General features: G+C 52.9%; 9 protein-coding genes across 9 annotated transcripts in view; 3 read left to right on the top strand and 6 right to left on the bottom strand.

Annotated features, from left to right (window-relative positions):
- The window catches only part of BU25DRAFT_341182 (kinesin light chain 1), a gene marked incomplete at both ends in the record, with an annotated part of 2,981 nt that extends 2,588 nt beyond the window's left edge, over positions 1–393 (top strand). The window contains one exon of the mRNA XM_033702848.1: positions 4–393. Within this exon, the coding sequence (XP_033561813.1) occupies positions 4–393 (390 nt within the window). The remainder of the gene's footprint in view (positions 1–3) is intronic.
- Positions 394–1,456: 1,063 nt separating this feature from the next.
- Positions 1,457–6,849, bottom strand: BU25DRAFT_367880 (uncharacterized protein). The gene is made up of 4 exons (XM_033703880.1): positions 4,898–6,849; positions 4,772–4,842; positions 2,313–4,724; positions 1,457–2,238 (listed from the first exon to the last, which is right to left on the bottom strand). Exons 1-4 carry the CDS (start codon positions 6,505–6,507, stop codon positions 1,766–1,768), a joined length of 4,566 nt encoding a protein of 1,521 aa, XP_033561812.1. The 5' UTR covers positions 6,508–6,849; the 3' UTR covers positions 1,457–1,765.
- Positions 6,850–8,134: 1,285 nt separating this feature from the next.
- BU25DRAFT_491239 (uncharacterized protein) lies at positions 8,135–9,694 on the top strand (the record flags this gene model as incomplete). Its single annotated transcript, XM_033711552.1, has 4 exons — positions 8,135–8,600; positions 8,653–9,016; positions 9,066–9,364; positions 9,414–9,694. Exons 1-4 carry the CDS (start codon positions 8,531–8,533, stop codon positions 9,692–9,694), a joined length of 1,014 nt encoding a protein of 337 aa, XP_033561811.1. The 5' UTR covers positions 8,135–8,530.
- Positions 9,695–9,789: 95 nt separating this feature from the next.
- On the top strand, positions 9,790–10,563 carry BU25DRAFT_50960 (uncharacterized protein). The gene is made up of 3 exons (XM_033711917.1): positions 9,790–10,246; positions 10,307–10,316; positions 10,344–10,563. Exons 1-3 carry the CDS (start codon positions 9,885–9,887, stop codon positions 10,431–10,433), a joined length of 462 nt encoding a protein of 153 aa, XP_033561810.1. The 5' UTR covers positions 9,790–9,884; the 3' UTR covers positions 10,434–10,563.
- Positions 10,564–12,106: 1,543 nt separating this feature from the next.
- BU25DRAFT_341019 (DNA glycosylase) lies at positions 12,107–13,102 on the bottom strand (the record flags this gene model as incomplete). The annotated part of the gene is made up of 1 exon (XM_033702839.1): positions 12,107–13,102. One exon carries the CDS (start codon positions 13,100–13,102, stop codon positions 12,107–12,109), a length of 996 nt encoding a protein of 331 aa, XP_033561809.1.
- A 595-nt stretch (positions 13,103–13,697) lies between these two features.
- Positions 13,698–17,290, bottom strand: BU25DRAFT_341238 (putative histidine kinase HHK5p; the record flags this gene model as incomplete). Its single annotated transcript, XM_033702852.1, has 3 exons — positions 13,698–13,976; positions 14,027–17,123; positions 17,172–17,290. The coding sequence occupies 3 exons, from the start codon at positions 17,288–17,290 to the stop codon at positions 13,698–13,700; spliced, it is 3,495 nt and encodes a 1,164-aa protein (XP_033561808.1).
- Positions 17,291–18,688: 1,398 nt separating this feature from the next.
- On the bottom strand, positions 18,689–19,949 carry BU25DRAFT_50841 (uncharacterized protein). Its single transcript, XM_033711916.1, has one exon. It carries the CDS (start codon positions 19,743–19,745, stop codon positions 18,954–18,956), a length of 792 nt encoding a protein of 263 aa, XP_033561807.1. The 5' UTR covers positions 19,746–19,949; the 3' UTR covers positions 18,689–18,953.
- Positions 19,950–22,307: 2,358 nt separating this feature from the next.
- Positions 22,308–23,953, bottom strand: BU25DRAFT_410761 (uncharacterized protein). Its single transcript, XM_033706381.1, has one exon. It carries the CDS (start codon positions 23,913–23,915, stop codon positions 22,440–22,442), a length of 1,476 nt encoding a protein of 491 aa, XP_033561806.1. The 5' UTR covers positions 23,916–23,953; the 3' UTR covers positions 22,308–22,439.
- A 251-nt stretch (positions 23,954–24,204) lies between these two features.
- Positions 24,205–26,171, bottom strand: BU25DRAFT_367866 (uncharacterized protein; the record flags this gene model as incomplete). The annotated part of the gene is made up of 4 exons (XM_033703879.1): positions 26,121–26,171; positions 25,952–26,064; positions 24,853–25,907; positions 24,205–24,798 (listed from the first exon to the last, which is right to left on the bottom strand). Coding segments are annotated over exons 2-4 (1,749 nt in total), but the record flags the coding sequence as incomplete, so codon positions are not given.
- Positions 26,172–26,565: the final 394 nt, after the last annotated feature.

Here is a 26,565-nt window from a genome sequence, read left to right as displayed (position 1 = left end):
GAGTACGTTGAGGCAGAGAAGATGCATCGCAAGACGCTCGAGCTGAAAAAGGAGGTGTTAGGAGAGAAGCATCCAAGCACGCTAATGAGCATGAATGATATAGCAGTAGCACTCAGCGACCAGGGAAAGTATGCTGAGGCAGAGAAGATGCATCGCGAGACGCTCGAGCTGAAAAGGAAAGCGTTAGGAGAGAAGCACCCACACACACTGACGAGCATGTACTGCCTTGCTCACCTTCTTGCAAAGCAGCTCCGCTATGATGACTCCAGCAATCTGTATGAGCAAGCATGCGCTGCATACGACACTGTTCTCGGAGAGGACCACCCGAAGACCCGCGCCTGTCACCAACACTATCGCCAGATGCTTGCGTTACAAGAGCAGGACGGAAAGTAGTGCAGGCGGGCGCACAAGCAAGAGACGAAGACTGATATAGGAGGTACGACAGTTCCACATGGATCGGAGGGAGCGCCACTTGTGTACACCCCGCTTATCTGAGTACCGCTGTGTCTTAATACTCCTCCTGAGATCTGGATACCTCAAAGCGTGATCTGCAAGTACTGGCGGCCGTGCAGTACAGAAATATCATGTTGCGCCTGGTGATTGTCAGTAGCAAATTTAGCCACATTGTTCACGATCATGCGCCACAGCTATTTTTACATGCTGCTGCACGCCTAGCCATGCTGAAACGCATTTTGCGATCTTCGCTCCCAACCGGCGAACCTCCCGGACTCCACACTTCCTATGTCACGGTTCAGGGTGCTCCTGCCTGTTGTACCTCACCTGCCATGAGAGTGACTACCATATCACACTAGCGTTGTTTACAGCTACTCACCTATATATACTGTTCGTAGCTTCACTCAATACAACCCCAGTACAATCTTCAAATTCTTCCCTTTGCGTACAGTTCTTCACTGAACTCTGACATCCTATCTTCAAGCAGCTGTCAGAGCTCGGGCACATGTTCTTTCTCGATCGCGCTTTCATTCACACCCTCCGGTTCTTACAAAGATCCCTTAGGTCGCAAACGGACAGGTGGATATCAATGAAGGATCGATTGACGGCGCTGACGGAACGATCGAAAACACAGCTAATATCGCTGCAGTCCTTGCTGGAGGCTGGTGCACTGATAGAGAAGAGGCTACAGAACGTCAATGCTTCAACCACAGATCTGTGCACTTGCAAACAAGAGATGGCGAAGCTCCGAAGTGCAAACCCGTCCTAGGACACCGTGCGTCCCGGCTCGCTGGGATAGACGTTAAGTACATGGCGCAGGGGAAGGCAAAAGTTTTTCGCTTGCTTTCACCTCGACTGCGTTAGGGTTCTGTTATGACAGCGGATCGTACGCCGCAATTGTCGTGAAAATGTATTCCAGCTTTCCCTCATCCAGCTCATATCTTCTGTAAAGTTTTTGACTATATTCAGGAAACGATCAACCGATCTCATTACGGCAACCTCAGTTTGTTACTATGCCCAATCGATAATGTTTCACGTTACAATACATTACTAGTAGTTCGCATCCGCCTTAGAAGCACGTCGCGTGACTATAGGGTATTTCCTCAACATGCACCGAAACCATACCAATACCCACCCTTCCTTTTCCTATCCATTCATTTCGAAATGCTCATAGACAAAAATGACCCGAAGCTTCCTCTTATGCCCTGTATGCTAGACGCCAGAACACCTTGCGTGAAGCATCAAATGCCCACCAAAACACAAAACAGAAACCTCATGTCCGTTAACCGGCTTCGAACCAGGCCCCGCCATCTTATCTTCCAAGCTGGCCAGGTACCGTAAAGCTCATCCCACTATCCTTCGTCTGTAATGCCTTCTCCTGCATTACCTTCCTCTCACTCTTCTCACAATACTTCGCACTCAACTCCTCAATCTTGGGCACCAGCTCCCCGATCCTGAACGGCTTGGACACCACATCATCCATGCCTGCCGCGAGCAGTGTGGCAATCTGCTCACTGCGTGCATTCGCCGTGACCGCAATGATCGGCACGTGTCGTCTCAGCTCGCCTTTGCGCTCCATATCCCGGATCTTGGAGGTGCAGGCTAGCCCGTCCATTACGGGCATCTCTTTGTCCATCAGGACGACGCCGAGGTCGGGCGCGCTGGGGCCGGAGGAAGAGTGGTAGGAGGAGGATGAGAGGAGGGTTATGGCTTCGCCGCCGTGGTTGGCGACGGTTGTTGTTATGCCGCGGTTTTGGAGTTGGCGTTGGAGGACTTTTTGGTTGACTGTAGCGGGGCGTTAGCGATAAATGCCCCTAGGAGAAGTGGCGGGAGCAAGGGCAGTGAAAAAGTGGACGTACCAAGGTTGTCTTCAACGATCAGAACGCGGAGGTGAGCGTAAGGTAGTTTTGACTTTTCTGACTCTTTGTTCGCCGGCGCTTGAGCAGCGAAGTCTTTGATTTTCGGTGGTTCGGGCCGTCTCTTCTCTCTCGCGTTCGACCCTTTCCTAGATAATGTCACTGCGGCAGGAACGCTATCAATGGCCTCCTTCGGTTCTGAGCTTCTGTGACCCTTGACGTAGAAGGCAAACGTGCTGCCCTTGCCAGCTTCTGACGAGACACCAATCTCGCCACCTTGCAGTTCTGTCAGTTCGCGAGAGATAAACAGGCCGAGACCAGAGCCTCCATATTGCACGTGTGTGCGTGGGCTTGCTTGGGAGAAGCGCTGGAAGAGGAGTTTGAGTTCCTCTGCGGAAAGGCCTCGGCCAGTGTCCTGGACGAGAAACTCGAGGAAGATCTCTTCGCCATCGCCCCAGTCTGGGCCGAGTGTTTGATCGATGCGTTTTGACTTCATTGGGAAGTAGCTGACAGCTGGTGATTCACTTGCTGATGGACGAGTAGTGGATGCGGAAAGAACGACGGTAATAGTCCGGGTCTCCTCTGTGGATGTGAATTTGATTGCGTTGGTGGTCAAGTTGATGAGAACCTGAAGCACACGGGACGGGTCAATCTTGACCCAATCGATGTTCAGCTTCTTGAAAGACTCGCCAAGGACGAATTCCATCTGTATGCCAGCTGTCTGTACTTCGCCTTCGAACATCTTGAGTGCACGCTGAATGACCTGCAGCGGCTGTGCATCCACTGGGGTAACCATTAACATTGCACTATCAAGCTTCGAGAGTGTCAAGACATCATCGACAATCCTCTTCTGGTGCTGTGCGCATAGAGCAATAGTCTGTGCTGCATCGATCGCGTCGGCAACGATTCCAGGTTCGATTGTTTGCAGACCAGATTGCCTGAAGTTGCCAAGGATTGTCGAAATTTCGTCGGCGCATTGCAGGATGGCGCTAAGCGGATTTCGCATTTCGTGACTTGTGATGTCGATGAAATTCTCTTGCTGCCTCTTGAGCTCAACAGCCTCTTCCATCTTTCGTTTCTGAAAGCCTTCGGCCCACTTCTGGGGACTGATGTTCGTGATACTTCCGAACACGCTCTTGAGCTGCCCACTTTCATCTTTCTCCGGGAAGGCGCTGAAGAGTACCCACGTATCACTTGTTGCCTTGGCATTGCGGTCTTCCCACGGTGCTTTGAACCTGAATTCGACGTTGATCGGTGCAGTGTTCTCGACAAGGCGTTTCCAGTGTTCCTGTATGAGCTTTTGATCCTCTTCCTTCACGTAATCTATCCATCTATCCGTTTTGTTTCTTTCTTTGGGTACCCGGGAAATCTCGAACCATGTGTCGTTACAGTAGGTGATTCGTCCTGCGTGGTCGGCGATGAACAGACCTGCAGGTGAGTATTCCGCCATTCGTGTGAATCTGAGCTCGTTCTCTCGAGCTTCTTGTGTGCGTGCTGCGAGTTGCGTGGATAGGTTGTACCGATCCTCTGCTGCCAACTTCGCAGCTTTTTGACCTCTTCGGATTTCCTCTTCAAATAGAACGACTGAAGCCAGAGACGTCGCGAGTTGTCGGCTCAGCAACTGAACGAAGAGGTTGTAGTCATCGTCGTAGGGCCTGCGTGGGTTGACACCCATGACCAAGAAACCGAGAATCGTTTCGCCTGTAGTAGGATGTATAGGGCATACTACCACATCGCGGCAGGCGTCGCCGAAGCCTCGCCATTCAAGACCATCCATCATGGAGGATGGTAGGTCGCCGGATCCAATGCTGATGACGGCAGGTTTATCGGTTTTCATGACCTCGCGGAAGACGGGTCCAAAGCCTTCGTGACCTTCCTTTAGATCGATCTGCTCAGGGGCAGCCTGATGACCGCTTGGCACTCCCAGAGATCCTTCTAGGAAACAGTGCTTGGCACCCAACAGACTGCTAGAATGCAGGGAAGATGAGTCGCTGTCGCTTTCGTCGGAGACCGAGTATAACATGAGGAAGGGTGTGTCGAATTCGTTCTCGGTCAATGCAATCAGAACCTGGTCCCAGAACCCTTTGATGTCTCTCGCTGTCGCTGTCCGTTCGCCGACCTCGCGAAGGGTGAGCATTCGCCGTTCAGCAATCTTCCTCCTAGTCTTTTCAAAAGCTGGGTTGTACAGTCCCATTACGGTGCCGTCCTCTCCAACCATAGGGATAATCGACCACGAGAAATAGGTCTCCTCAAGAAACCCGCTCCGTTTCATAAACAAACAGTCATCGTCCTTCATTGTAGCTTGGCCGGTCAGGCGAGCATTGGTAAAGACGTCCTTAACTTCATCCCAGATCTCTGCCCAAGCAACCTTGTAGCTCTGCCCCATCAAAGTTGGGTGCTTTTGACCAGCGAGTCCTGGGCGTGTCAGAATAATGGCAATGTCCACACTATGTGATACTAACCGATATAAGCCTCGTTGTAGATAGCGACTAGCTCATCTCCCCAGTACATAGCAGCTGGGTGAGGACTCGCCCTGAAATCTAGTTAACCCCCTGCAATACGCTGACTCTCAACCATCAACGACTTACATGATCAAGTTGCACATAGCTCGGAGATCGTTTGACCAGTACTCGATGGGCCCTAGCGGTGTCGATGCCCAGTCCACAGCGCGTGCGAACTGAATGTGTCTCGGGAGGGAGGGTGACAGCGAAAGTCTTGTCCAGTCGAAGAAGCCCATGTCGTGGTGCTGGGGTGCTTTCGGTACATTACGGAAAGAATCAACGTCACCTGCACTGTGAGCCCTAAGAACGCACTCATTTGTGAAGGATGCATCCTCTATTGAAGGTAATGTTAGATGGTTGGGCTGTGACCTTGGCCCACTACTAGTACTGGAAGTATCGGTAATTGTGTTGTTCATGTGATTGTGCGTCATGGTATTCAGCGCGTTCGGTTCTTCGTTTACTTCGGTTGCTGGTGGGCCAAAGTAATCCTGTGGCTCACCAGTCGAATTCGATGATGATGTAGTGTCTAATATTCGACCTGACAGACGCCCGACTGATGACACTGAGGGGATTGCGAACTCAATCGATGCGCTCGTAGATGGGACTTCAGCTGTGGTCATAGGTGGGGTTGCTCCAGAGACTATTCGTAAACGCTTCCTCAATGTAAAGCATGACCATACTATGCCGCCATGCTCAACGGGAGTAGGGTTTGCGTCCCACTCGTCTCCTCGAGTCGCAGTGCTCAATAGCCAGCCACGGAACTGGTTGGTTGCATGTGACGATGCTTGGTCTGTGGATTGTTCGGGCGGCTTCCCAGCAACTGTTTCCCATATCGATGCATTCGAACGCAAGGCATTGTTGGCAAAGAGGATTTGTAAAGTAAATGATTCGGGTGCATAGTTGGCGTAGTCGCCAATATCCACCATAAAAGTAGGCCTTGTGTCGTTTTCCAGCAATTCAACCACGCCGACAGAGCCCAGGAGCTTGAGAGCATCACTCCGTTCACGCGCATCTGATGATGATGTGCGTGGTATACTCGACCGCTCAGAGCTCCTCCCACTCATTATGCTCGTCGTCCCAGGTGGACTCAATCCGCTGAAGGTGCCCCGAGCCAATGTCACTGTCTTGATGCCGCCATCCTCGTCCCGGGTCTTGCTCAGCATCCTCGCGGCAGCCTCCGAGCTAGAGAACCGCGCAGGCAGGTGTGGTCGAGCGCGCTTGGACGAGAAGAACAGCGGTGATGGTGGCTGTCCGTCGTACCGGAGCGGTCGACTACTGGCCCGGTTGAAGAGGTCGAGAGAATGGCGCGTGCGGGTATGCAGGCGTCGACGTTTGCGCAGAGGTTCGGTGGCAGGCGCGTCGTCACGCGTGCGTGGTGCTGATCGCTTGGTGCCGGCGACTGCGGGCGGCGGCGTTGTTACGGGCTGCGGTGCCTTGAATGCCTCCCCACTAGACAAGAGCGCAGAGGAGGGCCGTGGGGTCGTCGTGAGGATGTCAAGCGGGTTCTTCAGCGACCATGGGCGCTCAGGTGGCGGGAACAGTGCGCTGGAGGGCTGCTCGGGGAACGTGGGAGGTTGCGAGCCCTCTGGCGGTGGGTTCAGGGCCTCGTGATATTCGGGCGTGCTGAGTCGGCGGTGGTCAGGACTCGTCGATGTCGGTGTTGTTCCAGTAAATATTGATTGCGGCTGGGTTGGCATAGAAAGGCCCGTCTGCCTCTGTGTCTGTTGGAGCAAGAGCCAGCTAGCACGCGCGACTTTGTCAGTCCGCGGGCATACTATCAGGGCCGGGGAGCGCAGACGTATCCAGCTTCAGGTTCAATGCCGCCGCGGACCAGCTTCGGTGTCGTGAGTGTTCCAAGCGTCGACGCTAGGCTAAAGAAAGTCCTGCATGGGAATCGCCAATGACGATCACGGCTGGCTATAGGATTTTCCGCGGCAGAGGACAGCACATGGAGCGTGGGAGACGAGGACATTTGGGGACTGTCTTCTCTTGATGCGCCTCGAGCAGGTACCGGCAGCTGTCCGTCTCCAGCCCATCCCTTGAAGGGCGCATGGGACAGGTTAGGAGCCGGTGATCTTGCGTCAGCCTGGTTGGATCTGAACACGAACAAGTATCGACGATCCCAACACGGGCCTCAGGAACGCTTAAAGATGCCTGCGCCACTCCGCAGGGCTGGGAAACACTGGACGCTTGTTTGACATCCTCCCTCCTCGCGGGTACAGTACTGAGCATCAGGCAGTCTGATCTCAAGGCCCTGGAACAACTGCAGAATGCACGTCAAAAAGGACCAACGTGGAGCCTCGTGCTCGTGGCATCGTGGTTTCCGACGTCATGAATGGCATTTCCAGCCCCACATACAGAGTTCTAGACCGCCGGCGGCTGAGACCGATCGCCAATGGTCGGAATTGCGAGTCAACTGTTGGCAACACCAAAACACTTCAGCAGTGGACTCCGGCCAAATCTTCAAGATAGTTCCAGTGTGAACTCTCTCGTATTGTCAACACTGTTTCACTTGCATGAGGGTAACCCAACCTTCATTTTCATCACCTGCAGTGTTCTTCAAAAAGTCACGTGAGTTAAGTCACGTGATCCAGCTATCCATGATCGTTTTGTCTTCCAGCCTCGTTTCGGACCGCGCAATTGCCGTGCGGTGTTCCATCGCTTTGGTGCAGCTGCTGCAAAGCCTGTCGTTTCGTTACGACGTACAACACCAACCTCGATGAACACCCAGTCTTTCTTGATTACAACTGTTCCTGCTTTCCTCATTTTTCGCGTGTCTTGAATGGAATGAGCTTCCCCTGTTCTTCCATCCATGGATGTCAGTCTCCCCTCCACCGCCTATATATTTGCACCTGCACACAATAGTTGGATATGCCTGTCGATGTTCATTTCATTTGAGTCACCTTTTCACAATATATGAACCTCGCGGAAGAATCAAGTGCGACGAACAACACGGCAAGTTATCGCATACCAATCGTTGTTGTCATTCTCGCGCGCGCGAATCACGTTGCAGCGGTTTCTCCCAAATGCACGACTGCCAAGCTCGGCTGCACTTGCTGCGCCATTTATCTGTGGCTGCGCCTAAGCCACCCCATTACCGTCGGAGCGATTACAGAATGGACGATTCCCGTTACTGTACTTACGCAAGAATGCGGACACCCCAGTCCTTGCCTGATGAGGCATCCATCAGTCCACTCTGGTCCACATAGTTTCGGGCCCTCAAACAGTTGTCCGCTGCTGACGGGTCAAACCGCTTATGGAGCTGAGCTAAAACGTTACATACTAGAGAATAGTTTACTGAACCCGCATAGTAGAGGAGACCAATTGTCCTACACGCCAAGCGCTGCTAATCCACTACTCCTATCCCATGAAGCTCATACTAACCGTCAGAAGCATCAGACCCTCGCAGATCCCCACTTTTATCGACATACTCGCCATTGAGGTGGTGGGCTTTCAGCTGCCCCGGTGCCCCTCAATTCATCAACAAGCCGTTTGTACAACTTAGGCAACTTCTCAAGTGGCTGTTGCCCTGCATGCCACCGAGGAGTTCTTCGGGGCCCGCTGCGGGTGGACTGTGCTCGATACTGCGGGCACTGTTTGTTTAAATAGTCACCCCGCGTGAACTTTCGCACTCTCATTCTCTTCCCCTCTCTCTTTGCCTTACCCTCACCCACCTCACAGAGTACTTGCTTTGCAAGTGCTTGACATCACACCGCCAGCATGGACTTCCTTAAGAAGAAGATGAAGGAGTTGCTTGACGACGATGACAAGCCCAAGGACAAGCCCACTGGTGAGCTCGTGTACATGTATCTTCCCCAAGACCGCTTCTGACTGGCAGACAGACTCCTCCACCTCAAGTTCGCAACCTTCCCATGGTGACTCTTATGGAACACCTGGTGGTGCCGCTCCAGGTGACCGTGGTCTCTCTGGTGGCTACTACAGCGGTGGCCAGGGCGGTCCTCCTCAGCAGCAGCAGCAGTACGGTCAGCCTCCTCAGCAGCAGTATGGCCAGCCACCACAACAGCAGTACGGCGCGCCTCAGGGTTACGGCCAGCCGCAAGGCTACGGTCAACCCCAGGGCTACCCTCCTCAGCAGTACAACCAGGGTCCTCCAACACCTCAAGGTCCTCCAGCACCGTATGGTGCCCCTCCTCCAATGCCGCCTGGCTGGGTTCAGCAGTGGGACCAGAATAGCCAGCGCTGGTAGTATGTTACTCACTCGAAACCCGAGATCTTATATGCTAATGTGTAACAGCTACGTTGAGCAGGCCACAGGTCGCACCCAGTGGGACCCTCCCTCCAACCTGCCTCCTGGTCCCTACGCTCCCCCAGGTCCCAACGCTCCCTACGTTGCCGGAGCTGGTCACGACGAGCGCGGTCTCTTCGGCGACACTCACGGACACAGCGGACATGACTACAACAAAGCGCCTGGCGCTCCCGCTGATCCTTACAAGTCCGAGAAAGAGAAGAAGGACAAGGGTCACTCCACCGCCATGCTCGCAGCCGCTGGTATCGGTGGTGTAGCTGCTGGTGCCTGGATTGGCCACGAGCTGAGTAAGTCATTTGCCTAAGATTTGAGGCCCCACATGCTAATGCTCGACAGCCGAGGACTCTGATGACGAGAAGCAGCAGAGCTACGCTGCTCCTGCTGCGGCAGCTGCTGCACCCGCCGCCGCCGCCCCAGCCGCGTATGCTGCCGACCCCTACTCCAGCGACCCGTACGGCGACCAGGCTTTCGCGCCTCCTCCCCCAGTCCCCACCCACGACGCAGACGGCGACTCCATCTCAAGTAGTGACCGTGAGTCGCTCGAGGAGAAACGCGAGGAGCTCATCGAGGCGCAGGAGGAGTATCAGGAGGAGCTCGAGGAGGCGTACGATGACTGAGGCTAGCAGTGTCGCGCTTGCGATTATCGTTCGCGATGTATCGTACAAGTGCGTATACCTGAAGGGATGGTAACGGCCGATTTTCCTAACTCTCTACTCTTCTTCTCAGCAAGATCATGGTTAGCATGGCGCAGGGAAGCGATGTACAAATTCCCCGTCCAACTTGGGAACCTTTCGTTTCTCGAATGGAATGAAATTCATGACTATGATCAAAATCAATCGATTAGCCCACTATACCGAACTCCATCCCCCTCCCATCTTCGTGTATGAAGTGAACCGACATGCTCGCCGTGTGGATATCTCGCATGTAAAGCCCGAACAGCTAGGAAATGTAGCGAGTGTGTGCATCCATCAATCTTCTTCCTTTCGTATTTCTCGACCGCGCACGCATGACTTGCTCAGCAGCAGCAGTCGAAGCAGTCCAAACAGCACTCGCACGTCTCACCGCACAGCCAACAACAACACAGTGTCGCCAAACAAGCAGCCAGACAACCGCGATCCTTCTTCTCCTCCTGCGGCGGCGGCGGGGGGCCTTGCTGGTAATACATCTGCCCAAAGTCAACACCCAACTCCCCAAATCTTTGATTCGGAATGGTAGAAATTCTTACCTGCTGCGGCGGCGGCGGACCTTGCATATACTGGCCCTGAGGCGGCGGCTGGGCGTAGTAACCCTGGTTTGGCTGCTGGTATGACATTTTCTGTGCGTTGTCTGTTTCGAGAACGGGTGTCGTTGTATTAAGCTCTCGTGGCTGAGGGCGTATGGCTGGTGGGTTGAGGCGTAGAGAGTGGCAGGTACGAAGCTGTGGCAGGAGCTGTGGCAGGAGCTGTGGCAGGTGGTGTGGCAGAGGGAAGGGTCTATAAGGCCGTGCAGACGGGCCTTACCCAATACTTATCACTGACTTTTGGCGACAAGGGGTCGGATCTTCGGCAAACGGGGCTGTGAAATGAATGTGAAGACCCGCGTATCGGTCGCACACGCCATCTTGCAAACACAGCTGTCAGCGACTTAGAGAGAGAAAGAGATGCGAACTGTGGAGGTCTCGGTGAGGGTTCCGCGCGCCTTTGTGCAGCCCATGCAGAAGAGAGGAAAGGGCAGCCACAGGTGTGGCAGCAAGTGGAGACCGCAAAGCCACTGTTGCAGCGCTGTTCATCTTGGCGGCTGGGCACTGCGGTACGCGTGGAAAGTGCTCTTGGCAGTGGGAAGAGGTGAGGCGCATGACTGAGTGCATTGCATTGAAAGAGACTACGCTTGACAGTGCAGGACGTTGAATAGAAACCATAAATACAGACTCGCTCTCAATTTCCCTACATGTTACCCATACCTGAGAGTGACAACAGCGTCCAACACATTTAACATTGAAGGTACAAAGTTGTGGAAGACCTTACACAAACTCAGAAGATTGCGATGTGAAGTGAGGTTGCTCACCACCTGCACTTGTGCCGAACACCCGGACACTAGACAGGGGGGCCTACGCTCTAGTGTGGCGCCCGCGGGCACCGAATGGCAAGTTTTAGCGGCCCACTCCCCCGTTCCACTCGCGGTGGCTTTGCGGTGAACGTGTCTCCGACAATGCAGCGTAGGCTGGCGTGATTTGTCCCCCTGTTTTTGAGATTTGTCCCCCGCCGAAGTACCGAAATGCTTTACATCCACGCAATTCAAACACTAGCAAGATTGTAAGTGGGTTTTTGGACTTTATATAATACTCTAGGGCCTCGCAAAGTTCCCTGAGAATTTAAAGCTTAAATTCAATCTGTGTTGTAATTCAATTGCACGTTAAAGTTGGTGACATTTTTTGGAAGAAATCGCCAACTTCAACTCGATTTGACTCATTCCTATCGCTTTGGAAGTTCGCAAAACTCAGAGGAGAGGTAGTTTAGTGTATGCAAAACGTATTTCCAGCTTCAAAGATAAAAATTACATGTGGTGTTGCGGTGGAATTGCATTGCGCAGCGCAAGAACTACCATTTTTGGTACTTCGGCGGGGGACAAATCTCAAAAACGGGGGGACAAATCACGCCAGCCTGCAGCGTATCACCGTAACAAAACGACACTGTAAGCTTGGCTGCATTGCTGCAGATTGTGGCGCATGCAAAAGTGCGAATGGAAGATGTGTGAAGGGGGAATGTGTCAGGTCAACGTTCGGTGATAGAAGGGCAGAGGCTGTTTGGTGTCGAAGCGGCTGTATCCGGGACGTCGTTCGAATGCTGTTGGCCTAAGGGCAGGGGTTGGGTTTTGGAGCGCGAATGAAGAGTGAGCGCAGCGGGCCGAGGTGGTGTCAGCTTGACGGTTTCAGGGTCCTGCTAGTATCGTGGAAACCCGTTGAAACTGCATTTTGAAGACTCGCGTTGCAGTCAATCGAATAACAGAGCATTCATGGCTTGTCAATGTTACGATTTTGATAGATTGTAAATCTAAGCTGCTTCCTCTCCCTTGACCACATCTTCTTCAACGAGCCCTTCCTTAACCGCCTCATCAACAGCACCCTCCTCCTTAACCCCCGTAGGAACAAACCCCCTCTCCTCCCTCCTGCGCTGCACCCAGTCCCCAAATGGCTTCCAAATCGCCTCTTTCTCCGCCGGCTTCAAATTCGCCGCCAACCCACTCGTACTTGTCGTGACAAACACTCTACTCCCCTCCCACTCCGGCTCCTCATCCACTCTCCCCATATTATGCCTCTCATCCTGCCACCCGTACCTAAACTCCTCCTTCCTCATCCTCCTCCCATACTTGAACCGCCAAATCGCCTCCCAAATGCCCTTCCCAACAATACAAACCGCCTCCGGCCTATACAATGCAAACTTCCTCTCCAAGTCCCTCGTCCCCTCAGTCATCTCCTCCTTACTCAATTCCGCCGCATCCTTGCTCGGCCTGGACACGATATTCGTATTCCCCATACAATACATTGATGATAGACTTCTATCCTCGCTCGGTGCGAGACGCCGGTCAGTAAGCCCGGATGAGTGCAAAAGCTTCCAGAAATGGTTTGAGGGGTGTGCGTAGGCGTGCCCGTGGAGCGCGGTGCTGACGCCGGGGTTTGTGCCGACGAAGACGCATATTAGATTTGGTTCGAGGATGTCGACGAGGGGGGAGAGGTGTGCATATTTGGAGGGGTCAGCGTATTTGCTGGATTGGCGCTGCTTTTTGGGTGGGCGTGGCGATGGTGAGGAGAGTGTTGTGGATGGGGTGGGTTTGGTGACGACTATGGTGGTGGTGCGTGGACGTTTTACTGGTGGTCGACGGGATGCAGATGATGATGTGTCGTTTTCTTTGGCTGAGCCAGCGGCGTACTGATACTTTGAAATCTGACCTTTGAATGATGCGGGCGGTGGTGATGAAAGGATATCAGGCGGATCAGAGAGCTCGTTGTCGCTAGACGGCATTGTCTTGACGATGACCTTGGTCTGCATTGAGCGTGTCCGTGGCATTTTGTCAAGTGTCCGACAGGGCTCTGTATTGGCTTGATGATACGAAGATCTACTGGACACCAAGTACGACCGTGGATTTTGGGGTTTGTGCAACGCGTTGACGTCATTTAGTCGATTCGCAGCGCGTCCTCACGTGATCAAACCAGAAGCCGGTTTTTTCATTGTTGCACGTTTGCGAGAGACAATGTGTTGCCTTGCACCAGCACGTAGAGGAGGATCGGATTGAGATAGCCACAGCGCATACACGCTGCAGCATTTTGTATTCGCCATTCCAGCTATTCGTACCACCACGAACTACCCGCAGCTCTCGCCGCTCCCCTAACATCCTCGATAGATATTAGAAGATTGAACTAACTTCTCAGATCCTAATCCATCTTCCTGAGATGCCGAAAGAAAAAAAAAACGCCTATCCAACTGTTTTCTCGAATCCAACTTTCGATCCGAACCAGCGCCATGCGTTATGTGTAAGATACTAAGATTAGGAGAGTAGCGGTAACAAAAATCGTGCGCCATGCATTACAAGATCATAGGGTATCGAGCCAAACGATTGTAGAAAAGAAAAGTGGGCGCGTCACAATCAGGTAGCCCCTGGCGAGATTGCAGGCGACTCGACGTGTTCGCTCAGCCCGGCTTTCGTCGAGAAAGGTCCTTTTGTTTGACCAGAGGAAATTGATGTGGCTATCAGTGGAGGTGCCTCAGGATTTGGCAAGTTCTTTGGTGGTGTTTTCTCTCCGCCTTCATCCTCCTCAACGATGGGAGGACAGTAGGTCTTGAGGACGTGTTTGAGCGCTGGTCGGCGGATGGGTTTTGACAGGAAGAAGTCCATGCCAGATTCCATACATTGCTTCACGTTGGACTAGAGCATGATTAGCATACGTACACCATATTTGAAGGTCGGGAACATACCTCTTCAGCATAGGCAGTCAAAGCGACGATGGGAGCCAAGAACCCAGATTGTCGAATAAGTCGTGTCGAGTCCAGACCATCCATGTTCGGCATTTGCACGTCCATGAAGATCAAGTTGTACGGATCTCCGGCCTCCATGCTTTCTTTGACCCTGTCGAGTGCCTCTTGACCGTCTTTCGCTACTGTTACATCGTACACATCCTCAAGCTTAAGCATGCGCATGACCACGATCTGATTAGTTGTATTGTCCTCCGCGACAAGGACCTTGATCTTCTTGCCACCCTTGGTGGCTTCCGCTTCCACACGCTCCATTGCTGCTGCTTGCGAATTGGGCGATTCCAAAGGAGCGTTTGATGCGAAGAATGGCTGGCTGAGACCGACCAAGCGCGGTTTCGAGTCTTGTTCAAATGCAACAGGACCTGCAGTGGTCCCGGCGGCAGCGGTATTAGCGTTGACGACAGGTACAGGACTTGGACCGCTCTTGACTGAGTGTCCTGATCGAATCGACCGAGCATCATCCCTTGACGCAGCGCGGGGTTCGTCAATGGATGAGTTTCGTCGTGAGTTAGGGTCGACTTGGGAGCTCGCTGTGCTGTCGGCGCGACTCGAAAGGTGCTTGAGTGGTATCGACATCGTGAAGACACTGCCGTGCCCGACTTCACTCTTTAAGCCAACGGTACCCTTCATCAGGCCAGCCAGTTGCGAGCAGATACTCAGTCCAAGACCGGTACCGCCGTACTTCTTGCTGAGACCCAAGTCACCCTGCACGAAAGGCTCGAAGATCTTGGCGTGAATGTCCTCTGGAATACCTGGGCCAGTATCCTCAACCTCGAATTCAAAAGCCAGCCATCGCCCAGGCGGTGGTGTCGCTGCTCGATCTGAGATCATAATGTGGGAGTATGCATTGGGCTTCTCGAGTGCGTTAATGTGGTTCGCTGTTGCAAAGCCGTTGGGGCTTGTCGTCGACATTGACCCTACTTCTGAACTCGTCGTTTTGAAGCGATTCTTCGAATTTCTCGCTGAACTTTGCCTAGAAGCCAACGAAGCTTTTCGACTGTCGGTCATGTGCGCCTCTCCAGTACAGCGAATAGTCATTGTGACGTTTCCACCTTGCGGTGTGAACTTCAAACTATTCGAGACCAGGTTGATGACGACTTGTAGGATTCGGTGTTGATCTCCGTAGAGGATCATGTCCTTGAGTCGTCCAAGTCCGTATGGTCCCAGATCGCCAGCATGGTTTGGCCGCCCATCATCGTTGAGATTGGCGTCGTATGGTCCCTCAAATCGTACGTTTAGGCTGATACCACCCTCTTTCGCCTGCTTGTCGAAGATGGCCAGAATTTGTGAACTGATATCACGTAACCTGAACTCCTTCTCATCCAAGCTTAGCTGCTGTCCGACCTGATTCTTACTGAATGTCAGAAGATCCGTTAGAAGATTGAGAAGGAGATCGCCGCTCTTATAGATGATGCCCAGAGATCTTCTCAGCTTGACTGGATCGTCTTCAGACATGCAGACCGCACACATGCCCAGAATACCGTTGAGCGGTGTCTTCAGTTCGTGCGAAATATTCGCAATGAAAAGAGTCTTGCTCTCATTTGCTGCTTCCGCAGCCTTCTTGCTCTCGTTCAACTCGGCTGTCCTTTGCTGCACCCTCTCTTCAAGTCGCTCGTACTGCATCATGAGCTCGTCTGTCATCTCATTGAAGGTCTTCGTAAGGTCCGTCAATTCGTCGTGGATCAGATGTTTCCTATCCTTGACCTTGCCAGGAATCCGAAATTGTCGTCTTCTTTCTGCTTCCCGCTTTTCTGCTTTGTTGGCTTTCTGGTTCCTCCGGTAGTGGATGATCTGGCCAAAGAAACCCTCCTTGCGGGCAAGTGCTTCGTCGGGGCTATCATTCGCACCATCGTTGCCCGAGCTCAGGCTTATGTCGTCTTCGAAAAGGTGAGGCGCAACAGTCTTCTTTGTGGCGTCTCGCAGGCGTCGAATCGGCCGACTAGAGTAGTGAGCGATGGGAAACGTGAGTAGAAGCATAGCACCCATGGTGCCGAATACGCAGGCAATGATGACGTTGCGCAGATGGTAAATAGGTCCCCACACCTCGCCATGCATCTGCTCGACAATGACAACCCAATCAACCATAGAGCTGTTTACGACACCGTAGCCAATAGCAACATTGTCTCCCTCCTCGTTGTGTGTGGAAATGATGCTTCCAGCATTGTTCGTGGTTCCTGTGCTCTTGGTGTAAGCTTGCTTGATGGCCGGGAATTTGGTCCAGTCGAAAGATGGCGGGTTAAGGGCAACGTCTTCTTGACCATGTCTTGTCACGTCGTTCCTGACGGTTGGAGGAACTAGGAAGCGCACCTGGGCATCTTCCGGTGGGTCATGAATCGGCGCATCGTAGAGGTACCCGGTGGGGAAGCGGTTAGTATCGTTTTGAGGTCCAAACAGCATTGTAAGACCGCTTTCACCAAGACCCTCCAGTTGATTGACGACGTTGACCAGAAGTGAGGCGTCCAGCACAGCCGTGAGCCAGCCCAGGGTTTCGATGTTCGAAGTATTGTTGATGATTGGCAGCGTAATTGACACAAGGCTGAGGGTGTCATTGACTCTGTACGGCCCAGAGAACAGATAGCTGGAGTTGTTCATGGCTCGACCCTCGTACACGGCCCCATATTCATTGAAGGACGAGTTATACTGTATTGGTCGAACATCAAATCTGGGGTATAGCTCGGGAATGAAGCCATAGGTCGAGTCGCCCAATCTGGCTGGCTGTCCATCGGGAGTGTTGTAGGGCAATTGTACATCGAGCATGGTGTTGGCAGTACGGCTGAACAAGATCTTGTCGGACGTATCTCTAGGGTAAATGCGGGCCTGTATAGCAATGCGCGTCCTCACGTCCCCCGTGAATATAGCATCATAGTCTTCGTTCGTCCGGCCCCAATTTTCAGCAGATGTATTCCCCAGATAGTAGCGTTGCAGAGCGGACTGCGGAGAGAGCCGGCTCGAGGCCTGGACGACGATGATCTGCATGAGGTTCAGGGTCGAGGATACTTGGGCTGCCTTGAGCGAGGCGGTCAGATCAAGTCTCGTAGACCTGTACCCACGTTAGCCGACAGTCACACTGGCGGGGCAGTATACCGACCTAACGCTGAGCACAAAGTTATGGTTGGTGACCCAGGTCGCAATGGCAATCACGGCCAAGCCGATCATAGACGCCAGCAAGACCAGACATCCTAGCTGTTCGCGAATTGGGATCCGCATCTTCACCATGGCCCTTCACACCAGACGGCTAGTGTGTGTGTATTCTTTGGTGGGCGACGGAGGGTCAGGCAGCGGAGGCCCGGCGCGGTGCGGTTGTCAGTCAGCGCACGCTACTCGATAGCTGCAGCTGAGAGACACGTGAGACGACGGTGTCGGGGAGTAGGCGTGCGGCTGTGTGCGTCCCATTCCTCGGTGCGGGTGCGGGTGCGAGTGCGTCGTTGCCAATCGTGGTGGACGCTGGAAGACCCTCCCAGTGCAAGATCGATCTGGAGACGCGGCTCCGCGGGCAGCAGGTGTCGTGGAAGGGGTGGTGAAATGAATGCACGCAGGCGTACGACGAGCGCTGCTAGGCCCAAAAGGGGGAGACAGCCTCGGACAGCAGACTCAACTCAACAGACGGAAGCGCAGATACGCGTAAAAAGAGGGGACGAGCAGGGCGTTGCTCTTGGGGAACCTCTTGGGGCGGCAGTGGAGAGAGACGGGGCGCAGGATCCAAGGAAACGGGGCCAGCAGTGAATGGGCGTGGATGGCAGCAGACGACAGACCCAAGACACCAGACACGCCACGACCCGCCGGGCGTTGTGCTGCTTTGCTTCGACTGCCGAAAAGAAACACGAGCTGCGCGGACCCGTTGAAATTAGGGAGCGAGCCATTCGAGGCTAGCAACGTCGCTTGCAACGAAACACGGCCTGCCTGAGCAATATGCAGGACAACCCGGTCAGGAATCAGCGGGCGCGCGCTCAGCTGCTATGGCTAAACAAAATGCAGCTAAAGGAGAGCGAGCGTGTTGGGACGCATGCCATTCTGCAATTGCATGTCGCTGCCATCGCATTTGCCGTGCAGCGAGCGTCTTCTTCACTCGTGCGCTGCTGGCGACCCACTGTTGTGCGAAGTTTGGCAGGCCGGGGGGGGGGGGGGGCAGCTGCAGACCCTTTTGTTTCTTTGGCATCCCCACCCTCTCCAGCGATCGACAGATTCGGCGCTGTTTCGAGATCCAGACCACGAGAGACTCGACTAACGGCTTACATGGGCCCATGCCACGCCTGCCAATACCAGAGCCCTCCTCAAGACCGTCGAGACACAAGACGCTGCTTCGAGATGACTGCTAGAACGTTGGAGAGAGTCCACACATAGGGCTGCAAGCGATTGCTGTCTCCTGCCTGACAACGGTTGTTAGCTAGCTGCATACCGAACGATAGTTCCACGGGCCGCGCCGCTGTCTTGCTGTGATAGGGATCTACTACTGAATGCACTATAAATGTAATCATGAGTTCAGGGCAGTGATTGTTGATTCGGCCCTACGCGCCCACAGCTTCATCTCGTCTACGCTGCCAAGGCCTTGTTCGTTTATCAATGCCCTGTTGTCTCGTCCGTCTCAGATGCGTTCGTCGATGAGAGTTGTTTGCCAAGGCATGTGAGTGTTCCATCTCCCCTCAGCCTCTACCAACTACTCTCGTCTTCCATAGTCTCAGACTCACATAGGACGTTGAACCAATCAATCTACCAACTACTCCACCAGAGTCGCATTATCGCTAACAATGCTTGGCCGTTCGTATGTTCCAATCTGTCTCAAACTACCTCTCTTGTGCCATCTCAGCAATGCGGTAAACACGCTTCCTCAGTCAAACACCACGGGTATATCAAACGACACATCATCGCAGTCTTAAACAACTGAGAAACCGGCAGATGATGCCCGGTGCTCTGATCGTGGCCCCCTCACCATCGAGTTTGTCCTCGATCTCGTTGCATCATCGTTGTGGTAGTGTCGTCCAAGCTTTTGCAGCTGCTTCAACGCTACCATCAAGCTGCAAACGACCTTCCCAATCCCGTCTCTTTGCATCGTCAGGCCATCACGATACACGACCAGTTCGCCAACCTCTCCTCCTCGCACAGCCAAGGTCCCTCGGTCAGAGTATGTGAAGCGCGCGATGACCAGCGTCGAGTCCTTCTCGCTCAGCTCCAGCGAGATGGGCCACATGCCAAGTCTCCACTCGTACACTTTGTCTCTGATTGTGAACGCCCAATCGGCGAAGTTGCGCGACTCCATGTCGAACCTCTCCGCCAGCCCCTCTGAATCGGTATGGTTGAAGTGCGCGCGCGGCCGCCAGGGCAACGGACCGTCGTCGTCGAACGATATGGCTGCTAGTGTTCGCATGCGGCCTTCGCCCGTGTATAGTACCTCCATTTCTGGCTTCTTGGAGAAGAGCCGGAATGTGTTCGTCGTGATTCGAAATGCTGAATTCGTAGATGGTCCATAGGCTACAAGCATCTGTATCCTCCGATCGTATCGTCTCAAGTGAAATGTCTTATAAGGTCCAACGTGATCGCCATCATCGTACGCAGGGGCAGTCGAAGCCTCATAGTTAGGCAACTCTTCGTCGTGATAGTGGTGGTCGTCATGTATGTCGAGAGCTTCGTCCAAACCAAGGCGGATAAATTGCTGCTGGGCTTCCATGGCGGGCTTGCATGACGGCTGGGCTGGCTAGTCAAAGGGCTGTGGCGTATATGTAGATGTGGTGTGCATCTCGGTCGTGAGGCATCCGAAGCTGATAGCGCGCGTGAGGGGTGAGGATTTATGACGATGACGATTTGCAAATGAGTCGGTGCCGCCAATCGCTAGTCTCACGCGTGAGAGTTTCCATCTTCGGCAATACCTTGTGATCTGAGGCCAGCAACTTCTGTTGCGAACCCAAAGATTAGATACGTGTTCACTGCCTTGTCAAGAATTTTGCTCGTCTCTTGATTGTTAATCATTTTCACGCGTGTGCCGCAGAGCTAGCGGCGTAGTAGTATGGCTTGGTCGAGAGGACGACTTCACTGCAGATGCTCTTGAGGTTATACAGAACGTCCTTGATTGGTCACTGGTTCCCTACACCTCATTTTACGATCCTGGAGGGGACCAGCACAGTTATAGGCCGAATTTAACCTATCACAACTGGCTCGGCTTCATCGCACTCATCAACCGTCCGTGGCTCGGACGAGCATGGATACATTATGCAACACTACTATAAATGCTTGCATTGACGAAACTTTTAGGTCGTCCAGGAAATAACGCTTGGCAATGCCCCCACCATTGTCTGTAGAACGAAAGTCTTTTTTATGGGAGAAGCTTTCAAAGACCCTGTTATTTTCAAGGCGACGAAATGGTACCATCATCTACACATGGACAAGGTGAAGCATGTCACAGAGCTACAGAAGCACCCGGGAATTTATAAGCAAGTTCTTCAGTCGAAACTTTCAGTCGGCATCAGCCAACTGTTCCTGAACGAAACGCGGGTGGCTGTCACAACTTCTGTGAGCGCCCATGGCAAAGCCGATGCGCAGAAGCTGCCTCTCGCAATGCTCCTGGGTGAACACCGTTTCTCAAAATCTACGGACCCCCGAGACAAAGTGTATGCTTTCCTTGGACTGGCTGACTCTACCATGAGCCCCCTTTCGTAAAGATCCAACCGCACTTACGCCCAATTACAACCTCAGTGTGCAGCAAGTCTACCTGGAGACTGCAAAAGCTCTCATCACTGCATATCGCAATCTTTCCGTACTGTCACATGTCGAAGATGCGTCACTTAGGCGCACTCCAGGCCTTCCTTCATGGGCTTGGGCTATAAAAAGTCTCAGGTGATTTGCCTTGGCGGATAAGCACCGTCACAATGGACAGCAGTCTGCTGAACGTACAAGGCCATAGGTTGGGTTACATCGATCAAGCCTCAGTCCTATCTGACGAATCGAGCGACCCGTCTGCTTCCTGGACCAGCGTTGTGGAGCTGGCATTGTTACTCGATCTGCCCTACCCAATTCAGGTGGAAAGAGACGACACCAGCTTTCACGTGTTGATATTCTTTGGCGCACTCTTCCCATCGACACTTATGTGTACACCTGACCAGCCCCACCCGAATCCGGATCGTTGTTTATCGACTACATAGTATACTTGCAGCTCCGCCATCGCCTTATGCCGTGGTCGAGTAGCAATGAGTTTCAGCCTCACCACTCCCCGCGATCCGAGTCAATTTATCCAGAATGGCATACACTGCTGAGCCTTGAGCCGTATGAGTCTCCATACTCTCTGGAGACGTACAAGGAGCGCCTCACGACTGTCGTCTAAAGCATGTTCAATGGCACTTACTCCCCAATCGGTCTAGCACAACTACAACATGAGCTCGATCAAAGTGGCGAAAGACCCAAAAAGCGATGGGTACATTGAAGCGCTGTCCTTGAGGAGGAGAGGCATGACTTAAAACTTATGGGCATTGGTTACCTTCTACAAAGATACTCGCATCTGATACATGAGACTGATCTAGAAAGGTGATGGCAGCCGCTCAGTGCTGGCGCCGATCGCACCTAAAACGGCCGCTCAAGAATAGTAGCCCCATGTTTGTTCCAACTCTTTCACGTTCTGCGCCCGAATTGTCCTGGTCTCGGTAACGCTTCGGTGGGGGGCTTGCCTGTCTCGTTAGCAACCATAGGGATCGCAGTACTTGGGTATACGTACCTTCTCCCCAAGCACTTCTATAATCAAAGTAACGCATATGCAAACATATTATCAGATGTTCAATATGCCGCACAGATCGTTAATGCACTTACTGGGTCAAGAACGCACCGGCAAAAAGAGTTACGTCGTGCACCTTGCTTGGGTGGCTCGGGGGTAAACTTGATCCGACCATGCTAGACTGGTTCAGCTGGATTGGCACGTTGCAGTCGGCCTGCATGATGAGATAGTGTCACACAAGCACAGTTCGTTGTATGTAAGCCATTTATCATATGCGCACGGCATCGATGAACGGCGTACCCACCTACTGGACATGTGGCCACCGGCGGTGCAATTGTGCACGTTGCTCATGCCGTATGAATACTGGGCTGGACCAGATGCGGCCAGCATATTGTACCAGGGAGTTGATGAGTTCCGGGTAGTATCTCTAGGGGCGCTCGTCGACGTAGTGGAAAGGTGTTTACGTGTGATCAGGTTTTGGTGCGCAATTGATCATATTTGGGTGCAAATTCATCGCTCAGCCTTCCTGCAGGCCACGTTGCGTATTTACCCCACCAGCCTGGACTGCTATCAATGCAGTCATATTGCTTGATTTTGGAGGCCAGAAAAACTCCAAGCAAGTTTTGACAATCTCTACAACGTATGCACCGCCACGCTGCACAATTAACAGCGATTGACCGGTATCATTGGCCTCCATTTCTCTGCCACCTCTGCCAGAGTGTACTCTCCTCCTACGTTGCCAGGAAACACAACATACGGCAAGCCTGGCCATTTACTAGTACGCTCGTCGCATCGCCAGAGTGGTACGCCAGGTGCAGCTTGTCCTACAATAGTAGCTTTCTTCATCTTCAGACCTTTTGTCGCCATGTCGCTGCTAGTGATGCCACCTTTCGCGATCAGATATCTCGGCTTGACATCCAGTCGCTCCAGGAAGGTAACAAGAGCGGCTGCGACTACAGATCCGATGTCTAGCGAAGAACGCTCGTCTGCACCTGTGATGAGATCACGTGAGGTCATGATCAGAACGTCCATTGGCTGATGTAATGCGTTTGTGGCGACCTCTAGAGCGTGGTCGAGCTCCTGTCCGCGCGAGGCATCGCTCTCTAGAAGCTTGTTGACATCCAGCTCCACCGTGGTCAATTTGTCGCCCGCTATCTCGATTAAAGCCTTCAGTTGAGTCGTAGTTTTTGGTACGTACGAGCCAGCGATGATCAGCCCGCCGGTAGCGGAACTAAGTTGAAGCTTTCGTGCGGTGATGGGAGGAATGGGAGAGATGCCCAAACGAGCCGAGACAAAAGCTGCCGCAGAACGGAAGAGGAATTTCTTCCCCTGTGCGGAGGCCTTCAAGATTCCAAGAACTACGACGTCCATGTCCTCTTCTGCAGCTGCATTGATAATGAACACCGTTCCTTTTGGTGCACTTTGCAGGATCTCGTTGACTTTGTCAGGTCCACGTTGTCGTATATCTACAATGCTGATCCCACGCACACGATCCCTCGAGATTGCCCCTTTGCTCTTTTCAACAACCCAATCTGCCATATGACTACTCTTGAATCCGAATGTCGCGTCCTTGGCAAACGGAGTATCTGCCGCGGGTACCAGCGTGTCGCCTTCAGCAACATAGTGGACATCATCGATCGTGTATCGTCCACCCTGAAGGAAGAATGGCGCAAGAATCCATGCGTCGCTTGCTCCAAGAGCTTCCTCCACCGCCTCAGGCTCAACTGGGAAGTGCCCTCTTAACGTCGAGTCACCACGCAGTACTACTTCGAATCTCTTGCCTGCCTGAGTTGCAGCTTCCTGCAGGTTCTGACATATCTCTATGGTGAGCTCTCGTGCGGCAGGCGGGTGTAGTGCACGCGAATTGGTAAGGATGAAGAACCCGCTGCCAGGCGCTGTGGCTTCGAACTCCGCAGCCAAGGCAGGAACGGTCCAGGTTGTGAGCACTTGAATATCGTGGCAGGTTTGTGTACCAGTTGGATCGTCGTCCAGTGCCACAAGAATGGGAATATCTGGGCTGGCTTGAACCACATCACGGATTTGAGACCGAAGCTCGGTTGAGGTTGAAGACACGCTTAGAAGAGCGTCGAGCGTCTCCTTGAGCGGTAGGGACGTTGGGGTTGCGGACGAGGCGGACATTGTTGATAGTGAATATGATACAACGTTTCTGTTGCAAGGCCCACGCATTTTGTAGGAAGCAGCGGGCAGTGTGCTTGACGTGGGGTTGCCAGCTAGTGGGGTCGGACTTCTTGCCGATCATAACCCCTCCTTTCAAGGCTCTGGGCAAAATACGATACATCGACGGGTCTTCGTATATCACACAGGACACCGACGACGTAGGCACCGGCTCTTGTACCGCAGAATGCATTGACAATGAAGATCTAGAAGCTGAAACCAGCAAAATCTAGATCAATTGTACCCGTGTCGAAGTTCAGGAACGAGGAGGTCCCCAAGTTGTATGCATAATCGAAACCGCTGAAGAAGTTGTCGCCGTAAGAGCCTCCGGTCAGCGGAGTATTCAGCTCTGATCCATTAGGCGCGCCAGATTGGCTCGCTTCATTCGGAAGACTGGGAAGCATCCTTACAGCTGGGCTACCGCCCTTTTTAGCGATCATCTTCTCCAAACCTTCAGCCATCAGATGGACCAGATGCCACTTGCCAACAGGAGTCAATCGGAATTGCTGCACAGCTTTCGTCGTCAAGTGAAAGACTGCAGTGTCAGCAATATACTGTCCGCTGTATTGCGAAGCGATGTTCAACAGGAAAGCGCACGCAAACGCAACCATAGAGTGAATGTAGTGCGGTATGCCGACGAGCCCTTCTTGAATGTCGTAGTCGGTCAGTACCATTTCGATTGTGTCTGTGGCAGCCGTCACAGCAGCGACTGCGCTCTCCCGAAAGTGTGGCGGTACAGGAGCACCCCGGAGGCCTCGAAAGACATGGGAGTGGAGATGGAGTTTTGCAAGGTGGTGATGTATAATTACGCCCTTTGTTGGGAAGCCGCCAATGAATTGATGAATTTCTAGCCAGGTCAGCACTCTCGTCAATCAAGCACAATGACCACGAGTAGCCTTACTCAGAAGTTCGGTAGACCAAAAGCCCATCCAATGATCTATTTGGCGGCTAAAACTCGTTAACTGTGGTGCAAAAGCTTTGGGTATCGGTTCTCCGGTGTCGGGCCCAAAGAGCTCCCTTGCGTTGCCCATAATGATCAATAGGGCCATCTGGCTCACCAGTCGTTTATCAGCCTCAGTGAATGCTGAGGTCCGCATGAGCGCTTCCCAACCTGAGATGGAGATGTCATCTTTAACGATCGATGGCCGACCGTAGAGGATCGACAAATGTCGGTCACAGATGTAAAGGACATACCACAATCGGATGCACTCCATAGAATCCTCGTCGCCAGTTGCAAGCACACGTTGGTAGCTGCTGCTCAAGTTGATCTCCATGGCTCGTCGAATGGCGTATCCACTAATCGTCCAAGAGAGATCGTGGAGCCAATATGATGCCACACATAGGGCCCGCATACGATCACGATCAATTCGGCGGTCAAACATAGATGCTGACATCAAGCGGCGAAACTCTCGACTGCAGGATTTGTAGAGATGATTGCTTTGCGGATCGTGCAGCGCTGCAACAGTGCAGATGGTGACAGTAAGGACGGTGGAGCCACGGCGTAGACTGTCCAGATCTCGATATTTGTGGCTCCCAATCCTGTACATAAAGTGATCGATGCGGTTTAGGAAGAAGCTGAAGAGACGCTCGGCGTCCTCGATGTTCACAATGCCTCGAGAGATGAAGTCATTGACAGGATGATTCGCTGCAAAGTCTGCTGTGGGCTTGCGCTCTTCGGTTGGATCATCTGATCGAAGTGCTCGGAGACGAGTGAGCTGGTAGAGAGACTCAATGGGTGCATGTGGCAAAGCGTCCCCTTTTGGAGACAACCTGGGTGAGTTGTCGCATGAGGGAACCTCTTCTTCTCGACCCGCAGCATCGTACTGTTGAATCGAGTCCAAGTCATCGGCAGTACTGGCTTTGAGAGGTGGCAATGCAGGGAGTGATAGCTTGCTGAGGACTTGTTGCAAGGACGAATGCATCAGGCCAAGGTCACCAACGACTTCGTGCTTCCATCTACTTTGATCAGAAACTGCCGAAACCATAACCGTGGTACTTACTGTGACCGCTCGTCGATCAACGTCTGCAGACTTTTGTTCAGAACGCAGGATAAGTTCCGTTCAGCGCAACGCTTGCATGGCGGTCCGGCGTTCTCATCCATGATGCATCTGATCTGCCTTACATCAGTACTATCCTTGGACGTCACGTGGTCAAAGATCACTTTCTAACCTTCTGTTTTCGACATGCTGCGCAGGCTTTCACTTTACGCGAAATTGCCGGCGCAATCGCTTCAACCCCGGGCTCTGACTGCCGTGGGCGTGAAGCAGCTGGAGATAAAGAAGGGCCATTGTCGGTGACCTGCGACCAGGTTCTTTTTGGCGGCATCAGCGAAATCAACGACACAAAGACGCGTCTGCTGTATTCTCATCGCGAGTAGGATTTGCTGAGTCAAACCTGGAGATGGTTCGTGACAAGGTCTGGAGCGCGGGTAGGCGTGGGGAACGTTCCTGCCGGAAATGCGAAGCATCTGATTGGCTGGCAGGATCGCGTCAAAATTCCGCATGGCTCCTGCTTTCTTTGACTTTTGACAGCCTCTCACAAAGTTCTACGACCTGTGTGTCACTTCTCGTGGAGCCAAAATGCGCAAAAATATACCGATTACGAAGATAGTACC

Source organism: Macroventuria anomochaeta (genome assembly GCF_010093625.1).
Source record: "Macroventuria anomochaeta strain CBS 525.71 unplaced genomic scaffold BU25scaffold_16, whole genome shotgun sequence".
Classification (NCBI taxonomy): domain Eukaryota; kingdom Fungi; phylum Ascomycota; class Dothideomycetes; order Pleosporales; family Didymellaceae; genus Macroventuria; species Macroventuria anomochaeta.
The sequence above is the reverse complement of the archived record's forward strand: the minus strand, read 5'-3'. Positions and strand labels throughout refer to the sequence as shown.

Bases quoted from the DNA above. Each gene is read 5' to 3' on its own strand.
- BU25DRAFT_410761 (XM_033706381.1), bottom strand. From the start codon at position 23,915: ATGTCCGCCTCGTCCGCAACCCCAACGTCCCTACCGCTCAAGGAGACG.
- BU25DRAFT_367880 (XM_033703880.1), bottom strand. From the start codon at position 6,507: ATGCCAACCCAGCCGCAATCAATATTTACTGGAACAACACCGACATCG. The intron at 4,843-4,897 runs GTAAGTCGTTGA...ACTAGATTTCAG, and splicing joins GCTATGTGCAACTTGATCAT to GGCGAGTCCTCACCCAGCTG. The intron at 2,239-2,312 runs GTACGTCCACTT...GCCCCGCTACAG, and splicing joins GATCGTTGAAGACAACCTTG to TCAACCAAAAAGTCCTCCAA.
- BU25DRAFT_50841 (XM_033711916.1), bottom strand. From the start codon at position 19,745: ATGGAAGCCCAGCAGCAATTTATCCGCCTTGGTTTGGACGAAGCTCTC.
- BU25DRAFT_50960 (XM_033711917.1), top strand. From the start codon at position 9,885: ATGAAATTCATGACTATGATCAAAATCAATCGATTAGCCCACTATACC.